This window comes from Mobula birostris, chromosome 27, assembly GCF_030028105.1.
Source record: "Mobula birostris isolate sMobBir1 chromosome 27, sMobBir1.hap1, whole genome shotgun sequence".
Lineage (NCBI taxonomy): Eukaryota > Metazoa > Chordata > Chondrichthyes > Myliobatiformes > Myliobatidae > Mobula > Mobula birostris.
Window position 1 is genome coordinate 32,998,629 of NC_092396.1, and position 21,007 is coordinate 33,019,635.

Sequence of the window (21,007 nt, forward strand, 5' to 3'; positions counted from 1 at the left end):
CATCTTGATGTAAAGAGAGGTGATCTTTGATTATCTTTAACCAAGTTGCAAACAGATAATTCAAAAACTGGCTAGTTTGCATCCGTCACAAGGATCTCAATAAATACTCTTAAATAACAATGTTAAGCACTTTATTGTTGCTGCTTGGAAGAATATTTTATAAATATAAATAAAGCAGCTTATTTGGAGCTTTGAAATAGATTTAGTTTTCATATATACCCGTAACACTATATTTAACATATTATCTAAAAACATGTTAAAACATAAATATTGACTGTATATTAGAATAGTTAGTACAGTTGACCAAAAATAACAGTAGCAACTAGGAGACTATGGTCACAGAAGTAAATGAAAGTCACAAATTGGGCACGAGCAGAAAAAGGTTGAGAACCACTGGATTATATAACTGCAGTTGGACAATTGGTTAGTGAATTTGGGTGGGGATGAGTTCTCACATGGAGGCTTTAACTTGGTTAAGCTGGGCAGAACCATCCCATTGTCCTGGTGTTAGCCAGGGTTGTGCAATTTGCTTAATGAACACAAAGATCTGCACCTTAGATCCACTTGTTACATAACATTGAAACTTGATTAGTGTTTAGAATCTTTTGTTAGGTTTTACTGCTTCCATCTTCCTGTTGCAGCTTAAAAAGGCTGGAGACAAGCCATTGTTGACTGGAGGTCCATTCGAGGACGCAATTCTAAGTGCTATAACTGCCATGAATGAACCAAAAACCTGTTCAACTACAGCACTTAAAAAATATGTGTCAGAGAAAGTTCCTGCAACAAATTCAAATTTCCAGAGTAAGTTGAACATTATCTTTCCTATCTTTAGTTCACAATTACTTCATTAAAAATAGTTATTTGAGATCTAATTTTATGATGCCCTTCTGGAAACATCTGGTGTAATTGTGAAAGTAGTTATGGCTGACTTAAGTTGCTGCTGAAGTTTGACAAGTTGGCATTCTTAACACTTGCATGTTGCAACAAATTGTATATTGACTGTGGACAGTTGTTTGAAATATTATCTAGTAATGAATAAACATAGTTTAGGTGAGACTTAATGAACCTTAAACATTTGGTGATAGATGCTGTGTCTGTGTTTTTAAGGTTACTTGAAGCTTTATGTATGGCATCAGTATGAATCTATATAATGCAGAGTGCATAACCCAATCCTCTGAATTGATTGGTACTACTATTAAAGAATATAGTTTGTCAATCTGTTTGAAAGTAGGGATATGACAACGTTTGCTTGGTTTGCTTCAATGTAAACAAACATCACTGGGTGTTTTATAAATTAGGGAGGTACTTAATGAATACTTTGCTTCAATATTCACTACAGAAAAGGACCTTAACGATCGTAGGGATGTACAGCAGACTGAAAAGCTTGAGACATTAAGAAAGAGGATGTGCTGGAGCATTTGGAAACCGTCAAGTTGTATAACTCACCGGGATTGGACGAGATATACCCCAGGCTACTGTGGGAAGTGAGGGAGGAGATTGCTGAGCCTCTGACAATGATCCTTGCATCATCCATGGGGTTGGGAGAGGTTCCAGAGGATTGGAGGGTTTCAGATGTTGTTCCCTTATTCAAGAAAGGGAGTAGAGATAGCTCAGGAAATTGTAGACCAGTGGTTCTTAGTTCAGTGATTGATAAGTTGATGGAGAAGATCCTGAGAGGCAGGATTTATGAACATTTGGAGAGGCATAATATGATTAATAGTCAGCATGGCTTTGTCAAAAGCAGGTCGTGCCTTATGAGCCTGATTGAATTTTTTGAGGATGTGACTAAACACATTGATGAAGGTAGAGCAGTAGATGTGTATATGGATTTCAGCAAGGCATTTGATAAGGTACCCCAAGACTTATTGAGAAAGTAAGGAAGCATGGGATCCAAGGGGACCTTGCTTTGTGGATTCAGAACTGGCTTGCACACAGAAGGCAAAGAATGGTTTTAAACGGCTCATATTCTGCATGGAGGTTGGTGACCAATGGTGTGCCTCAGGGATCTGTTCTGTGATTCCTTCCTTTCGTAAGTTTTATAAATGACCTGGATGAGTAAGTGGAGGGATGGGTTAATAAATTTGCTGATGTCACAAAGGTTGTGGGTGTTGTGGATAGTGTGGAGGGCTGTCAGGGGTTACAGTGGGTCATCGATAGGATGCAAAACTGGGCTGAGAAGCGGCAGATGGAGTTCAACCCAGATAAGTGTGAGGTGGTTCATTTTGGTAGGTCAAATATAGTATTAGTGGTAAGACTCTTGGCAGTGTAGAGGATCAGAGGCATCTTGGGGTCCGAGTCCATAGGACGTTCAAAGCTGCTGCGCAGGTTGACTGTGTGGTTAAGAAGCCTATGGTGTATTGGCCTTCATCAACTGTGGGATTGAGTTCAAGAGCCGAGAGGTAATGTTACAGCTATATAGGACCAGGTCACACCCCACTTGGAGTATGCTTCTCAGTTCTGGTCACCTCACTACAGGAAGGATTTGGAAACTATAGAAAGTGAGCAGAGGAGATTTACAAGGATGTTGCCTGGATTGGCGAGCACAACATATGAGAATAGGTTCAGAGAACTTGGCCTTTTCTCCTTGGAGCGACAGAGGATGAGAGGTGACCTAATACAGGTGTATAAGATGAGAGGCTTTGATCGTGTGGATAATCAGAGGCTTTTTCCCAGGTCTGAAATGGCTAACACAAGAGGACACAGTTTTATGGTGCTTGGAAGTAGGTACAGAGGAGATGTCAGGGGTAAGTTTTTTACGCAGAGTGGTGAGAACGTGGAATGGGCTGCCAGCAACGGTAGTGAAGGTGGATACAATAGGGTCTTTTAAGAGACTCCTGGATAGGTACATGGAGCTTAGAAAAATAGAGGGCTATGGGTAACCTGAGGTAATTTCTAAAGTACGTGTTTGGCACAGCACTGTGGGCTGAAGGGCCTGTATTGTGCTTTAGGTTTTCTATGTTTCTGTGGTATCAGTACCAAGACAGGGAATGAAGGAATTAGGTTCATGGGAAACCTTACTTCCAAGGTGCTTTTATTTTAAACTACTTAAAAGAAAAATCATTCCAGGGCAAAAAAAAAGTTGATATGTTAAAGAAAGGAGTACAAGACTGAGAAAAATTGGGCAACATCTTCCAGTCAGCAGCAAGCCAACGACCCTTATTGACTGGCGTATTTTAAGTAGAATTATCTAGAGTGTATTCTCTTTGGGTTAGGTGGTGAGGAACAGGGCAATTTATTTCCTGTGTTAGGATAGGGTCATTTGCAGGCCAAGTTTGATATACTGGAGAAGTTTAAGGACAAAACCCACCTGCAAAAATGCTGAAAAGATCTGAGTGAAAATGGCACTGTTTTCTAGGAAATCCATTATCTTCAGGTGTTGAAAGATGGAAGAACTTGGACATCTAATCTTAAAGGTGAAAGAAACTTGTATCATTACTAATAGATCTTTATTACAGTAGCACCGGTGTGTTGGAAAAACTCAACAAATCAGACAATACCAGGAGAGGAATTAACCGTCTATGTTTTGGGCTGAAACCCTTCATCAGGACTGGAAAGGAAGAGGAAGAATCCAGATTTAGAAGGTGGGAGAGCAAGGAATACAAGCTGCCAAGTGATAGGTGAAACCAGATGAGGGGGGAGTTGGGTGGGGGAATAGTGATGAAATAAGAAGCTGGGAGGTCATAGGTGAATGGGATAAAAGGCTGAAGAAGGAATCTAATGGGAAAGGGCAGTGAACTATGAAAGAAAGGGAAGGAGGAGGGGCATCAAAGGGGGGGTGATAGGTAGATGGAGAGAAGAGAAGGGGTGTGAGGGTAACCAGAATGGTGTTTGGAAAATGTGAGAAGAAGAGAGGGCAGAGCATTTACAGAAAGTTAAGAGAAATTAGTGTTAATGCCATTGTTGGAGGCTACCCAGATGAAATGTGATGTGTTGTTCCTCCAACTTGAGTGTGGCCTCATCGTAGCAGTAGAGGATGCCGAGGACTGACATTGGAATGGGAAATCAAATTGAGGTGGGTGGCCACCGAGAAATCTCTGACAGATTTGCAGGTGAAGTGTAGCACTTGTCCTATTTACAGGGATAAGTGCCAGGAGGAAGATCAGTGGAGAGAGATGAGAGGACAAGAGAGTCATGTAGAGACTATATAGGTTGGGGGAGGGAAAGATGAGCTGAGCAGTAGGACCCCGTTGTAGATCGTGTTGGTTCCGGAAGATGATGTAGATATGAAAGCTCGTAGGGTGTTAGGTATGCATAAGGGGAACCCTATTACTATTATGGCAGTGAAGGATGGAATGAGGCAGATGTATGGGAAATGAAGGAGATGCAGGTGAGGGCAGCATAGAGAAACCCCATTCTCTGAAAATTCAGGACATCTTGGGTTTTCTAGAATGCAGAGTCTCATCCTAAGATGAATTATTATAGATGTTGTTTATTGCATTAGATCCTAGCCATAAATATCAAGATTAGTCATCTCTGCCAGTGCAAGTCACAAACATGCAGTCATTCATACTCCTGTGATGAAGGAGTGACCTCTCCAGGGCATAAGCCTGGGCAGAAGGTACAGAGATCCTGGGATGCCCAGTCGTCAAGATCCCCCTCTCTGCCTCACTGGCATAGTCCAAAGGAAAGTGAAGCAATATATTTGGCACCAGCTTGGCTGCAGGAGCTGCCAACTAGATGTTCAGTGACATTCAGCTGCCTTAGGGGCTCCACTCTGGATTTTCTGTCTGGGTTTACTCCCGTAGACTTCGTCTCTCCTGAAGCTGTCCACAAGGCAGTGGGATTATTTACCCATAGCTAAGGATTTTGTTCACAAGCACCAGGACGAGTCCAGCCTGCGTGCTACATGTGTAGGGGCCAGATCTTCTCCCCATCCTCTAGTTCAGCCCGAGTCTGAAAGAAGTTCAGTTTCTGTGTGTTGCCAGTGAGGAGGCACCATGGGAGGCTTGCTGTTGGAGAGGCTATGTACAGCAGTGGTCCCCAACCACTGGGTCACAAGGAAATGATATTATTTGGCGGTATGAAGCGATACGAGTCAGCTGCACCTTTCCTCATTCCCTGTCACGTCCACTGTTGAACTTGAACGTACGCGAGGTCATCAGTTGGTATGAGTCAGAAACAAATGTCGCTTGAGAGTTTCTTTGGAAGATGTGGTAGGGGACATAAAAGGCCTCACGATGATGATAATGCAGAGACAGCTGAGGCAGAGACTGCAAAAAAAAAAAGAAAAAGAAAGCTTCCTTCAACAGAAAATACTACAAGTCGTACATAAAATATGGCTTTATTGCGACTGGTGACTCGCACGCTCCAAGCTCCCTGTGTGTAATATGTGGAGACAAACTGTCTAATAAGGCAATGAAGCCCTCAAAACTGCTTCGGAACCTTGAGTCCAAGCACCCTGCACTTAAAGACAAACCTGTTGAGTTTTTTGAGAGGCAAAGAACGTGAGCAAGCGGGACAGAAGCAAGTACTGAGAGCAACCACCTCCACAAATGCTGCTGTTCTGAGAGCGTCGTACTTAGTGGCTATCTGTGTGACATCTTCAACCTGCTCAATGAAATCAGTTTGTCACTTCAGGGGAGAATGACAACTGTCTTCAAGTTGGCAGATAAAATGCTTTCAAAGCCAAACTGGAACTGTGGGGATGACGAGTGGACAGGGGCATATTTGACTTGTTCCCAACATTAACTGGGATTTTGGGAGAAACTGAGGCTGCACCGTCTTTCTCACAGCTGGTGCGCGATCACCTATCTTTGCTGTTGACAGAATTTGAGCGTTACTTCCCAACCGCAAATGACCCAAGACGTGCAAAGGAGTGGGTCCATGACCCATTTGTGAATGTTCCCGGTGAATCATCCATGTCAGCATGGGAAGAAGATCAATTCCTGGAGCTTGCAAATGACGGGCTGAAAAGTATGTTTGACATAACATCTCTGCTGGCATTCTGGATCAAAGTCAAGGCTGAATATCCTGAGATAGCCACGAAAGCACTGAAAATGTTGCTTCCATTTCCAACATCATACCTTTGCAAAGCAGGATTTTCTGCAATGAATATAACGAAAACTAAATTGCGGAATAGACTGGACATAAGGAACCCCCTTCGAGTATCACTGTCTCCCGTCACCCCTCGATGGGACCGCCTTGTTGCAGGAAAACAAGCCCAGGGCTCCCAATGATTCAGCGATATTGGTGTGTTGCAATGATTTTATATGTTCATACGAGGAAAATATGCGCTGTGTTTAATATCCAAACGTAACTTAAAATGTTATGATGCTATTGAGTTATAAGTGACTTTTAATTGACTTTATTAGCCACTTATAAGTGACTATAGTTTCACCTATGTTGCGGTTGTGATTAACACACCCCACCCCCCCACCCCCCACCCCCGGGTCAGCCGGTCCGCAAGAATATCGTCAATATTAAACCGGTCCGCGGTGCAAAAAAGGTTGGGGACCCCTGATTTACAGGCTGGGAGAGACTTGCACATTCAGCTCTGCTTTTTGCGAGACTGCTAGCCAGTGGTGGAAGCTGAAAACGAGAGTGACTAGCACCACTCACTACACTACCACACTAGACACATCACAACAACCATTTGACACCCCATACTCCTCTAGATGTAAAGAAATCTAAATTGAAATCAGATTTTAAAAATTTGTTGTTTGACAGTTTGCTCCCATCCATACAACATCTTTCTGGTTGAGTTGTAAAGAGATCAAAAGCCAGTTCTGCACATCTCAACAAATCAGAGATTCTTCCTTTATTCATTAATGATAATGTCTAGATTTGGAAAGACAGCGGTGTTTACTTAATACAGGTCGACCTTCAATAATCGGACTACCTGTAATCTGGTTCCTTCAATAATCCTGCACTGATTTATGCTAAACATGATCCTTCTGTAATTCAGCATTTTCACTAATCCGGCACTTCTCAGCTCCCAATGGTGCCGGATTAGTGAAGGTCGACCTGTACTTAAAAATATAAGTACCTTCTTGTCCTAATCTTATTTTCCAAGGTGACTATTGCTACTCTAACAAAGAGTTGATCTTCCTAGTTGAATGCACACCAACTAATTGAAACTGCACAACTAACCCTTTCCAAGTAAGTCTCAATGTGCCAGCTCCTATGTTATCAAATTAACTTATGTTAATAATTCCCTTAATAATGTAGAAGACGCGGATCATGTTCTCCCTCTTAGGCTTTTGGATAAGACCAAGGAATAAAATCATTTCTCATGCTTCAGCGCACTTCGGGGAGAAATTGTCTACATTAATATTCATTATACCTTGCCTAGGAATGGAATATCACAATTATGGAAGGAGTGTTACAATTACCCAGATATCTCACCAGGTTTCATGAAATGAATGTTAGCAGTGGTACCAATCAGTATTTAACCTGTGTACTTGAGAGCAGAAATAAATAGAGATGATTAAAATGGCTTTCATTTTTTTCTACAAAAGCAAATAATATATTGATTATTATAGGAGAAGCATATAATCACAAAAGATTGAACCTGCTTTGGGAAAATTTTACATCAATGTTGCAACAAGATATAATACTTGGCATGCAGAAGATAAATTTAAACATTTATAATTGAAAATTGGAGTGGCATTTTTAAAAAAGTACTAATAGTTATTCTCTCTTCCAAAGAGAGTAAAGTTAATTCTGCATGGAAGAATGGATTTGAGCCTCTCCTTTTACCCATTATACCACTGTAACCAAAATGACTGCATTTTTCAGTGTTAGTATTTTAATTGTCTTGTGCTTATTTTTTTCCAGTGCATATGTTGAAGAGAACACTGCAGAAATGTGAAAAAAATGGATGGATTGAACAGATTTCTGGCAAAGGATTCAGTGGCTCCTTCCAGCTCTGTTTTCCATTTTACCCCAGGCAAGAATGATTTTAATTAATAACAGAAAATTGTAAAATTCCAGTAACAGATTGGCATATAGTTTTGGTCAGAGGGTTTGCTTGTTTCCATATTTAGAAACACCAAATATTCATTTGTTGATCATCTGCTTGCAGGTAGCTACAGCCATTAAAAGTGGTACAGTGAATGGGTCAGCATCAGGACTTACTTCTGTATGAAGTTTGTTATTTTGGTTTGTCCAATACTAATTTTTTAAATGTTCAGCATAAGGCTTGATTGTTGAAATCTAAAGAAAATTCAAAGGCTTGAATATTTTGCTGAAAGTAAGATGTTTTGCATTGTTTACATTTTGGTTGTGTGAATGGTGGGATTTGATTTGGTAGTTCTGGTCCTCAGAAGCCCAAAGTCACCATCTTGGTCAGTAATTGCCCTTTGGCAAATTAGTTTTAAGATTTATACTTCCATTTTCTTTTAGTGAATTTGCAACAGTAACTTTTAAGTGGCAAGTAATTTTTAATTTTACATTTCCCTAGCTTAGATTTTGACCAACTGACCATTCTCTTGATGCTCCCAGAGTGTGAGTTAACTTGGTGACCAACAGCAGACATCTGTGCTGTTTCATTCTTAGTTGCATCTGTAGAACCCAGGCCTGGACCATTTCTGCCTGGTGTCATCCCTGCAACAGCTGATTTTCATGAAGCTGCTGATGGATCGGCAAGTTAATTCTGAGTCCTTGTGGTGATATCTCGAGTAGCAGGATTCATCAGAGGAGATTAGATTGTTCAGTCTGTTTCATAACTACTATCTGGCCAACAGAGGGGATTGAATATTTGCAAGGTAATTGAGGTTTAAGATAATTAGCATGCTTTGAGCAAACAGCATTGTTTTAGTCGAACAATTTTGAACTAGTATTTCAATGCTGGTTTTTCATTCTCATCTCTTTGACACCACTGGCTTTTGTTTTAATTTGGTATACTTATGGAAGTTGGATAATATGAATTTGATATCTGTGTTAGGCAGTGTGTTTCTTTCTATTGAGCACTGTAACATTTCCTTCATTCCATATTTCTAATGTGTTAACTGGAGCTTTTTGTTTTGAAATATATTCTGTTACTCTGGAAGTTGATCATTGTATTTCAAATCTAGACGGGACAGCTTGGCGTTTTCATGAAGGGACAATCTAAACGCAGCCTAAAGGCCTTGAACCCTTAGATTATTTTTTTACATTACAATTGACTACAATTTTACTGACTTTTAAGTGCTGAGAGATACAATGAGGCTTCAAATTTTCATATTTGTCTTTTTCTGTCTCTTTCTTGAATTCTTTCTGCTCTGCTGTCTAATTTTCTCTATCATCTTTATTTCCAGTAGTTTGCTGTCTAAATTGTAATAGGATTGCCTATGCTACTGCAGGCTGTTTCCATTTAGATGACAATGTAGGGACTAAGCTTTCCTGCTGTTGAGTAATATTCCTTAACTGTAACTAAATATTTTTCTTTTTCTTTAGTCCTAGTGTCCTTTTTCCTGAAAAGCAGCATCAGAATGAGGATGAATCTGAGGTAGAAGAGGAAGATGAGGATGAGGTATCAGAGTCAGAAGAAGAATCTGATGAAGATGAACCTCCTAAAAAAAGGTATGTATTTGCCATTAAATTATTTTAATTTTGAGAATGTTTGTGGCTGCATTTTTAATATATTGACAAGATTGCCCAGTCATTTAGTAATTTTATAAGTATGAAGAGCATCAGCATTGAAAAATTACAAAGCCCTTGGGTATGAAGAAAAACTGGAAATCTGAAACAAAAATAGAATGCTACTGTTACTCATTGGTTTAATACCTGGAAAGAGCAACAAAATAGTGCATTTGATTTTAAACCAATGTCCTTTGATTTAACCATTTGATACTTCCTTTCCCTGATGGATGCCAAAAACAGAGTTGTACTGTAACCATGAGCAGTCAGTCGAGCCATTTTGCTGAACTACCAATATTAATGCTATCATATTTGTAACCCAAAATAGACAGAAGCCAATTCCACAAGCCAAGGCCAAGTTGCAGAAGCGAAAAGCTGCCAAACCGAAGAAAGAAGTTACTGCTAAGAAGAGCATGCTGTCAAAGAAAGTACCTGCAAAAAAAACAGCTAAAAAATCAAGGCCGTCTTCTTCAAAATTGGCTAAAAAGCCAGCAGCACCTCAAAAGCCTCGGCGTGGGTCTCCTAAAAAGTCTGCTGCAACCCCAAAGAAGGTGAAAGGACCTGACAAGGCCACCACAAGGTATTCACAGAGGCAGAGAAAGTAACAGCAAGGCTGGAATGCTCTTACTCAGTGGTGCATGTTTTCTCATTTGAAATGCGCCACGTGACACGATACTTTTCTGCAGCTAACCTAGAAAAAAAAAGTAGATACTTATTTTTAGATAATTCAGTAGAATGCTATTTTAGATAAGCTGTTGGACATCAACTTGTTTCAAGAATGTTTTTTAGTTTAATGGGTTTATATTTAAGTGTGTGACCTTTTAACAAAATTATAGGCAACACACTCAATTTTTACCTTTTAAGTGGGGAGCAAACCAAAATGCCTGTTGAATTAAATGGAAATTATGGTAATGGAAAGTTAATTCATTGGAATTTTCTTCTAAATAAGGTAACTGGTATGTACAGTTGATAAATACTTTGGGGAGGCAAGGGGAGAATCCTCCTAAGCTAATACAAAAGTTTATCTGTGCCATAGTATATTGAGTTTTGACATTACTGCTGAGACATGAAAACTTAATGAGGTAACTACAGAGTGAAAATGGAAGCATTTTGGTGTGTTTTTGCCCTTTTGAAGTCGGGTATTACAAGTTCATTGTTCAAAATCCTTGTATGATTTGTATTGGAGATTAGTCTTAAGAAATTGGCCTGTACACAGTATGTGTATTTACTGAATGTTGCTACTCTTTTGATAATTGCATTAGTGTCAGATTTGTAAGTACAGTACTTGCATGCAGCACCATTTTGTTAAGCATTTTTTCTGTAATCTTGTCTCACTTAGTAAAAATACTGTACATTGTATATTGTTGTCAACAATCTTTTGTCTACAAATTCACATGAATTGTTTCAGAATTGTTCCTTTTGGTTCTCCATCACTTCTGACATTCAATGTAAAATAAACATGACAAAGAAGGAAGAACTATTGGAACAGATTTTCCGTCCATTATGTCTAATATTACCCTCATTAAACAGCAGGTAACACTTACCCTCAAGCTACCCTCTCAAACCAAACAAGTGAGTTTTGGTTTATAATATTTTCAAAAGATGTTAAAACAGTAGGTATTAGAGCACTCAATAAATGGGGCAACATCTGAACAGAAGCAGAGATTCGGGTTGGTTGTATTCAACAGTGTCTTTGCTAAGTTTTTTTTCTGATTTCTGTGTGAAAATTGGATTTCTTGCATCTTCCATGTTTTGCCATCTGATGCCCATCTCCATTAGAACATAGAAAACCTACAGCATGATACAGGCCCTTCGGCCCACAATGCTGTGCTGAACATGTTATCTGCCTTCACCACCGTCGCTGGCAGCCCATTCCACACACTCACTGCTCTGCGTGTTAAAAAAAAATTGCCCCTGACATTTCCTCTGTACCTACTTCCAAGTACCTTAAACTGTGTCCTCTCATGTTAGCCATTTCAACCCTGGCTAAAAGCCTCTGACTATCCACACGATCAATGCCTCTCATCATCTTAAACACCTCTATCAGGTCACCTCTCATCCTCTGTTGCTCCAAGGAAAAAAGGCCAAGTTCTCTCAATCTATTTTCATAAGGCATGCTTCCCAATCCAGGCAACATCCTTGTAAGTCTCCTCTGCACCCTTTCTATGGTTTCCACATCCTTCTTGTAGTGAGGTGACCAGAACTGAGCACAGTACTCCAAGTGGGGTCTGAAGGGGTCCTATATAGTTGTAACACTACCTCTGGCTTCTTGAACTCAATCCCACAGTTGATGAAGGCCAATACACCGTATGCCTTAACCGCACAGTTAACCTGCGCAGCAGCTTTGAGTGTCCTATGGACTCGGACCCCAAGATCCTTCTGATCTTCCACACTGCCAAGAGTCTTACTATTAATACTATATTCTGCCATTATATCTGACCTACCAAAATGAACCACCTCACACCTATCTGGGTTGAACTCCATCTGCCACTTCTCAGCCCAGTTTTGCATCCCATCGATGTCCTGCTGTAACCTCCAGGCCTCCACACTATGCACAACACACCCAATCTTTGTGTCATCAGCAAATTTACTAACCCATCCCTCCACTTCCTCATCCAGGTCATTTATAAAAATCACAAAAAAAAGGGGTCCCAGAACAGATCCCTGAGGCACACCACTGGTCACTGGCCTCCATGCAGAATATGACCTGTCTACAACCACTCTTTGCCTTCTGTGTGCAAGCCAGTTTTGGATCCACAAAGGAATGTTCCCTTGGATCCCATGCCTTATGACTTAATAAGCCTTGATAAGGGGTACCTTATCAAATGCCTTGCTGAAATCCATATACACTACATTTACTGCTCTAGCTTCATCGATGTGTTTAGTCACATCCTGAAAAAATTCAATCAGGCTTGTAAGCCTTTGACAAAGCCATGCTGACTATTCCTAATCATACCCTGCCTCTCAGGATCTTTTCCATCAACTTACCAACCACTGAAGTAAGACTCACAGGTCTCTAATTTCCTGGGCTATCATTAGTGAACATTCACTAAAATCTTTGCTCCAGCAATAATTTAATTTGTTCTTTTACAAGGGTTTTGCTTGCTAAAACAAATGATAGAGAACACATTTGTAAACACTCTTTCAAACACAGTTCTGTGAAAACCTGTAAAATTTAAGACTTTTTGATCTGATTAATGGAAGTGGTCCCCTGAGCATCACCACTTCAATCTGGCAACAAAAGCCAAGTATTTTGATTTGGGTTTTTATGTTTCAGCTTTTCAAAATAAGAGTGGTTTACTTTTAATATACTGCATCTTTAAAGGGAAGAGTTTGAAGTGCTTCTGACTTTAAATCATTTCCAGCTATGGGTATCCATTGTGAAAATTAAGGTTTTGTTGTGTCCCCCATTGTATGTGTTTGCATAACAAAGGGTTCTTTAGGAGATTAATCCCTTTGTTAGCTAGGAAGACCTGAATTGGATTTAGATTATGTATATAAGCTATCAACCCATTTTAGAATGTATTATTTGATAAAATATTAGTTATATTGTTGCCACCATAATCTGAAAACTGGAAGAGCCTGCTGGAATCAGACTGGGGGCCAGGTATGACAAAGATGAGGTGATACAGTACCCAATGTTTATTGAAATGATCATCTTAAGGGGGCTAACTCAATTAATACAAAAAATTATAATAATGCATATCATTATTTAAAGTATCTTGTCTACAAATTTGCATTTGTAATTTAATCATTTGCATATTAAACCAGTTTCTTGGAATTTATAAGCCTTGTTGCCCTGAGTCAATATATCATCAATTTTACAAGGAATTGGGCTGCTCTTTCACAGCATTTGTTAAAATGTCTACCTTCTTGCAGTACTCATGGTGAAATGTAGACTTGGCATTCATTCTGCTATTGGCAGGTTACAATAACTTACTAATGAGAGAAGACTGGGTATTTAGTGCTGCTGAAATAAGTATTTCAGTAAATCTTAAAAAGAAACTTCATCCCTTTTTCCATTAAAGTATGAGGAAATGTTGCCAGTTTATTATAGTCCAGCTTTCTTCCCATCTCTCTTCCAACTCCCAGATAGGACATAATTGTTTGCAAAAGCAGTGTGCATAAGTGGCAAAAGATTTTGATAGTCTTTTATGAGTACATGTACTTATCTCTTGCTGGTAGGCCAAGCTATATCACTCATTTATTGAGGTTTCGACTTCCATAGTTTTTGAAAGTACTGTTCACTTTCTAGCTATATGTGGCATTATTTGAAATTACGATGTGGAGAATGGGAGATATCCAATAATAACAGCATGTTATTTCTTGTTTATTAAATGTATAAATCTAAAAGGTCTGTAAGCTACAGAAATGAGGATGTTTGTACACTATGGAGATATGAGAAAGGAAAAGTATCTTCATTGTGTTATCATTCCAAGCACAGTCTTTAAAAGGTCTACGTGGTTGGAGCAATGAAAATTCAGTTGCACTTGCAATTAATCTAAAGCAGCAAAAATAATTAATTGTAGAGCAAAGCTGATAAATGTGTAATATTCTTGGAACAGTAATCTCCAGCAAACAGCCACTGTGATTGAATGCATTCTTTGTACATCACTCTTATAAATGCAATTCTAAAATTGGTGCTGAAAAGTGGGTCTTAAATAAGATGCTAGTATGATCCATGCTGAATTGAATGTGTTTCATTGGAGAGGAAAAGAAATGTACTTCTAATGGTTGTCTTTTAGACCAATACATGTAGGACCTACCTGTTCTATGCATCAGGAAAATATCTTGTGAAAAATTATGCATAAACCGAAGCTTTTAATTTGCTACAAATGTCCAATTATTAAAGGTACCATTCTCAATACATGGGGAGTCAAGCAGATCTAGAATAAAATACAATAGGTTCATAATCTATTCTGTGGGAAGATAATCTTATTCAAAGAAGATTTCCACATGATAGACCTTTAAAACAAATAAGAAACTATTGGAGAGAATCAGGTTCTTCACAATTGGATACAGCTACATCATTAATACATCAGTGCAAATTAATACACTGTGAAAGCATGGAGGTTAATGGCAAGTATTTGGAGTCCTGTGAGTGAAATGGAAGTACTGCTGAAAACAGAAGATCAATACCAAAGCTACTGCTTTATGACTATCTCGGAAAGCTGAACATATTCTGGGAAGTGAAAGCGGTTACTTGCAGATTGTGAATGAAAATCCCAATTTTTAAAATGGAAATCTAAAATTTAAAATAAATAGTAGAAATTTCACAACAGGTAGCACCTGTGGGGAGAGAGAAATGTAACTACCACTTTATTCAGCTCAGTAATTCTACACCAGAATTAGGTAAGTTATACATAATTACATGAAAGCAATTATAAAATGGTTTAAACATAAAAAAGGTAAATGTGAAGAGGAAAAGGAATGTGACGTGAATGAGACAAAGTGATTGATGCAAGTGCTGGTGAAGGTAAGTTTGGCAAAGTCAAAATAGGAGACTGAACAAAATCTTAATTTTTTTCTGAAATTGTAAGGGAAACAAATGTTAGAAGTCAAATTTGATGTGTTGAGAAAGCTTTAATGTGCCCAGTTGAAAATGAGATTGTGTTCCTCAGGCTTGTGGAGCATCCTTAGACCAATGTAGAAGGCCAAACACCCAGGGGTCAAGGTGGCAATGTGATGGGAAATTAAAGTGACAAATGTAAACTCAAGGTTACTCTGAACTGGGGATGGCTTTGATATTCAATTCTCAGAATGCTTATTAGACATAGTGAAAGACTTAGAGTAGATGCAGAAAGGCTGTTTCCCATGGTGGGGGAGGCTATGACAAAGAGGGCACAGCCTCAGGACAGAGGGGTGCCCTTTCAATACAGATGTGGAGAAATTTCTTTCACCAAAGGGTGGAGAATTTGTGGAATTTGTTGCCACATGCAGCTGTGGAGGCCAGGTCGTTGGGTGTATTTAAGGCAGAGATTGATAGGTTCTTAATTGGACATGGCATTGAAGGTTACAGGGAGAAAGCCGGGAACGGGTTGAGGAGAGGAAAAATGATCGGCCATGATTGAATGGCGGAGCAGACTCGATAGGCCAAATAGCTTAATTCTGCTCCTATGTCTTATGGTCTTATTAATGAGAAGTGAATGAATAGTTAACAAGACTATTGTTGGCTGGAGCTTTTATTGACGGAGGAAGCTTTCCAGGTCCCACCTAATTTGTAGAATGAATTTCAAAAAAACGTTGTTAATGAGTTCCAAGCAGAAGTAGAGAAAGGTAATACCAGGTGCCGATTTTCTGGCACCTTTGGTTCTAAGCCTTGCCGGATTAAAAGAAGCCACGCACTGATATTGGCAGAAATGGACTGTAGAGTTTAAGGTTTTATTAATTAAAAATTAATGTATATTTATTAATTACTGTGCTTACAAAGAATGTTGCTCTAGGTTATCGTAAACATTTCAACCTAGCGCAGTAGTTTCATGTGTTTTTATCTCTCCGTGTAATTTTTCTTGCATCAAATAAAAATTGATTAGCTTCTGCTCCTTCACGAAGGTACCTTTCTCCAACTCCGATCAAATCACCCAACAACTCTATTAACTTGTCGATAGTACATCTTCCCGTTCCATCCACTTCATCATCATCATCGCTGCCATCGTCATAACTTGCAGTTTCTATCAGACCACTGTCTATAATTTCCGAGTCTGTAAGGTGATGCACAGCAGGTCTTTCGTCGTCGACAATCATCCACTCATGTAGATCTTCTTCATTAAGACTACTTGCTATATCTTTGAAAGCAGATCCTGTAACACCTTTTGTACACGCAAACAAATCGTGAACTTTCTCCTTTGGTACACAAAATCCTGTAAAATCATTGTCAACCTTTTCTTCAGGCGCATTAACAAACATCAAGGCAGGCCTTCTCCCACCCTCGAGCATAGAAACATAGAAAATAGGTGCAGGAGTAGGCCATTCGGCCCTTCGAGCCCGCACCGCCATTCAGTATGATCATGGCTGATCATCCAACCCAGAACCCTGTACCAGTCTTCTCTCCATACCCCCTGATCCCTTAGCCACAAGGGCCATATCTAACTCCCTCTTCAATATAGCCAATGAACTGGCCTCAACTGTTTCCTGTGGCAGAGAATTCCACAGATTCACCACTCTCTGTGTGAAAAAGTTTTTCCTAATCTTGGTCCTAAAAGGCTTCCCCTTTATCCTCAAACTGTGACCCCTCGTTCTGGACTTCCCCAACATCGGGAACAATCTTCCTGCATCTAGCCTGTCCAATCCCTTTAGGATTTATACAATGAACGTCCTTCATATTAGATTCTTTAATAAATGTCTGTACAGAATTGCCAGCATTCAACCTCATCTAACAGGAGTTTAGTGAAAAGCAAACAATACTTGGCCTTTAGAGAGTGGTCTTGGGATTGTATAAGCAATGTACAGTTTGGTGGTAAGTACACTGTACAAACACTATTTTCACACACGTGTTCAGCTTTGGGATGAGCTGAACAGTTACCCAAAATAGTAATTTTGCAATATTTGAGTAGCCCTATAGATGTGCAATTGCTCCGGCTCCTGGCACAAAATATTTTTCAAACTACTCTAACATAATATCGGTGGTAATCCAGCTATTTTTTATTGGGGAGTATGGCTTATGAGAATAGGTTGCGTGAACCTGGCCTTTTCTCCTTGGAGCGACGGAGGATGAGAGGTGACCTGATAGAGTTGTATAAGATGATGAGAGGGCATTGATCATGTGGATAGTCAGAGGCTTTTTCGCAGGGCTGAAATGGTTGCCACAGGAGGACACAGGTTTAAGGTGCTGGGGAGTAGGTACAGAGGAGACGTCGGGGTAAGTTTTTTTCGTGCGTGGAATGGGCTGCCGGCAACTGTGGTGGAGATGGATACGATAGAGTCTTTTAAGAGACTTTTGGATAGGTACATTGAGCTTAGAAAAAATAGAGGGCTGTACGTAAGCCTAGTAATTTCTAAGGTAGGGATGTGTTCGGCACAACTTTGTGGGCCGAAGGGCCTGTATTGTGCTGTAGGTTTTCTATGTTACTGGGTCAATTTTAACACCTTTCAAGGCCCTAGGACATGTACAGTTTCTGATCACCAGTGAGTACCTGCTGCGTTCAAGCATCCTAAAATGGTAACTGTGTCCTTAGATTGTTTGAATTCTGTGGGATCTTTGCCTTCTGTTGCTAATGTTTTGCTAAGTGTGCATCCCCTGTATAATGCAGTTCCATCTGCAATGTACACCTGCTCAGGACTGAGGTTTTCGTCGGTAATGAGCTTCGCAAATTCGTCTGTACTGAGTAGTTCCGTCATGGTTTGCAGTCCGTTTTTCTCCGTACACCGTGTTCCAGTTTATTTTTCAACGTTTCAACCTTCTCTTGGCTCGATATGGACTGATGTTTACGTTTGCCACCAACACTGGTATTTGCACTTATCTTAGAAGCCATAGCTAGGGTTAAATTTGCCTAAAATATGCAAAAATAAGCACAAAATTTTGGGACTACCACCAATTTGTGCAATGCAAAGAATAAAAATAGCGTGTTTTTGTCAAAATGAGTCTCGTCTTCTCTTCGCTTCAGGGATGTGGTTGGCCAAGTCCAACATGGGAGAGCCGGGCTCGAGCTCGTCCCTAAAGCTCCTCAGTGGCACAAGGCAACATCAGTGCAGAAGAGACGGCTCGTGGTGAAGGAGTTGAGAAGGCAGGAGGGGGCAGAGCGAAACACCAGACCCGTCTCAATGGCCAAGCAAGGCCAATGGTCTAATTGGGAGAGTTTGGAAAGGAGGAAACTTAGCTGGCGTGACGTCAGCGAAATGGCGGGATCTCGGCTGTTTTATCATCAGAGCCACTTATGACCTCCTACCCACACGCCAGAACCTGAACCAGTGGTGGGGAGAAGACCCCGCTTGCTCTCTTTGTCAAGCACCTGGATCACTAAGGCACATTTTAACAGAATCCACCACAAGCCTCACCCAGGGGCGGTACACTTGGCGGCATAACCAAGTTCTCAGACAGCTGGCATCAATCTTGGAACAGAGGCGAACCACCACAAATGCTCTCCCACAAACATCGGCAGGAAATATCCACATCACACGATTTGTACCAGCAGACCAACCTCCAGAGCACCATATAACATCAAAAGAGGTAAGCATTCAGCAGGTTGCTCGGGATTGGAAAATGGATGTGGACTTGGAAAAAAAAGCTTGTAGTTCCCGCAGACTTTGCGGCTACAACACTCCGGCCAGACATGGTCCTGTGGTCCACAACAGCCAAACTGGCACATGTTGTGGAATTGACAGTACCATGGGAAGATGGTGTTGAAGCAGCTTATGAGAGGAAAAAAACCAAGTACTCTGAACTGGCAACTGAAGCTGCCCAGAATGGCGGAAAGACCAAGATTTTCCCTATAGAAGTGGGATGCATGGAATTTGTTGCTACATCTACGGCCGGTCTACTGAAGACGATGGGGGTGAGCGGTCACTCCTTCCAACAAGCAATCAAGTCCTTGTCAAATGCAGCAGAAGAAAGCAGCAATTGGATTTGGATTAAAAGGAAAGACAACAACTGGGCTGCAAGATGAAGACAGGAGGGTATGGAACTGAGGGGGGTGTATCTGGGACGCCAGGTAGCACCGTTGAGCCCTCCGGAGACGTCGTGGGCGTATCAACGAAACGTCAAAGAAGGAGGGTACCCACCTGATGACCCCAATGAGGTACCGAACCTCCCTCCCTGTCACCACTCCAAGCCCACTGCCAACATCGAGAGCGCCGATTTACCATAGGGATTGAAACAGCAAGTCCTAGTAGCTCTACTCTACTGCCATAGATGGCGCTGTGTGGCCGCCAAGTAAACTACGTCTCGTAATTCTATCCGAATTAAAAGAGCAAAACCGGTCTATCCCACAATATTTTTCTCTTAAACATTGTAATTTTTCAAATTCAGGAGCCACGTTTGTTTATTGTGAGCAAAATGGCTTTGACTGTATGAACACCCTTTTAAATCTTTAAAAACATTATACTTGCCGATAATGTGTTGTTGACAGCCAACTGTTATTCTTCATCCACTGTCATTACCACGCGTAAAGAGAGAGCGGGATTGCACTGGGATGGGAAGCCTTCTGAAGTGCAACCCCGGTTTCTGTCCTGATCCAGCCTTCAGAGTAGGTCGCACTCCCAAAAACTGCCCACTCCACGCTGGTGGAGGCATCTACCCAGAAAGCTTTAGAATGTGGAGCATTTTATCACCTGGAATTGAGGTAGCTATGGATCATCTAAGTCACCGGTTCACAACCTGGGGTCCATGGACCTTAACGGTAAGACTCCATGGCATAAAAAGGTTGGGAACCCCCTGCTCTTAAAGGAAGCTGTAAAGTATATGAGGGCAAAAGAAATAGAAACATGCTGAGATTTGGGTTAAGAAGGGAAGTGTTGTGAGCACTCAGCTGTTAGGGTGGGCCACCTGTAAACTCTAAATAAAATCCATTGTCTTTTATTCAGTTCTTTAGAGATGCATTCTGACCTGACCCTGGAATAATTTGGGGTAAGCATGGGTTTACTATAGTAGGGATGATGAGTAAAGAGATCTTGATTTATAGAGTAACAACTATCTTCTCTCCAGAGCACAAGTATTTTGTGGGGAAGATCATATTGGCAAAGTCACCTCTGAGGCTGACTCATGAAGCATTTTATTTTAACCAGATGTAACCAGACACTGATATTTTTAGTTACATAGATAAAAACAAATTCTACAAGTTATTAGCAGCTGAGCTTATTTTCAGATAGCTACCAAAGAACAAGAAGCAAATAATGCAGTGAGCTGTGACCTGAATTTCAGTGTTTTGTCGTGTTATTTACAGTTCATTAACAGTTCTGGACATTCTAAACAATGAGCATTAAAATCACTATCTTGTGGATGTTAATGTATCCACAGTTTTTGCAGATTTGTTCGACGAGTGATACTGTTTAGATCTATAGTTTCCTTACTGAGCACTACTCGTTTCTAACTCCCACCCAAGATTCACAAACCCTGACTGTCCGGGTAGGCCCATTATCTCTGCTTGCTCATGCCCCGTGCAACTCGTGTCTGCATTCTACCCCATTTGGTTCAGTCCCTTCCCACCACTTCACACGGTCTCAATCTCACAACAACTTTCAATTCCCTACCCCTGACCGCATCATTTACTCCGTGGATGTGCAGTCCCTGTACACTCTACCCCCAATCAAACTGGCCTTAAATCTCTCCGCTTCTTTCTGAACAGAAGATCCGACCAGTTCGCCTCCACCACCAACCTCCTCCATCTAGCAGAACCGGGTCCTCATCTTCACAATTTCTCCTTGTTCCTCCCACTTTCTCCTAACTTAAAGAGTAGCCACAGGCACCCGCATAGGCTCCCATCAATGCCTGCCTTCTTATTGGCTACGTAAAACA

General features: G+C 40.7%; 1 protein-coding gene across 5 annotated transcripts in view; it reads left to right on the forward strand.

Moving 5' to 3' along the window:
* The window catches only part of hp1bp3 (heterochromatin protein 1, binding protein 3), a 29,198-nt gene extending 18,281 nt beyond the window's left edge, over positions 1-10,917 (forward strand). For 2 of the 5 annotated variants that reach the window (XM_072245307.1, XM_072245308.1), the window contains exons 9-12: positions 642-801; positions 7,777-7,888; positions 9,376-9,501; positions 9,887-10,917. In XM_072245307.1, coding sequence (XP_072101408.1) covers positions 642-801; positions 7,777-7,888; positions 9,376-9,501; positions 9,887-10,163 — 675 coding nt within the window. In that variant the 3' untranslated portion in view covers positions 10,164-10,917. Of the gene's footprint in view, positions 1-641; positions 802-1,339; positions 1,485-3,355; positions 3,414-3,455; positions 3,582-7,776; positions 7,889-8,496; positions 8,706-9,375; positions 9,502-9,886 lie in introns of those variants that run through there. The other 3 variants (XR_011883368.1, XM_072245310.1, XM_072245309.1) reach the window with 3 other exon arrangements.
* The last annotated feature ends 10,090 nt before the right edge of the window (positions 10,918-21,007 follow it).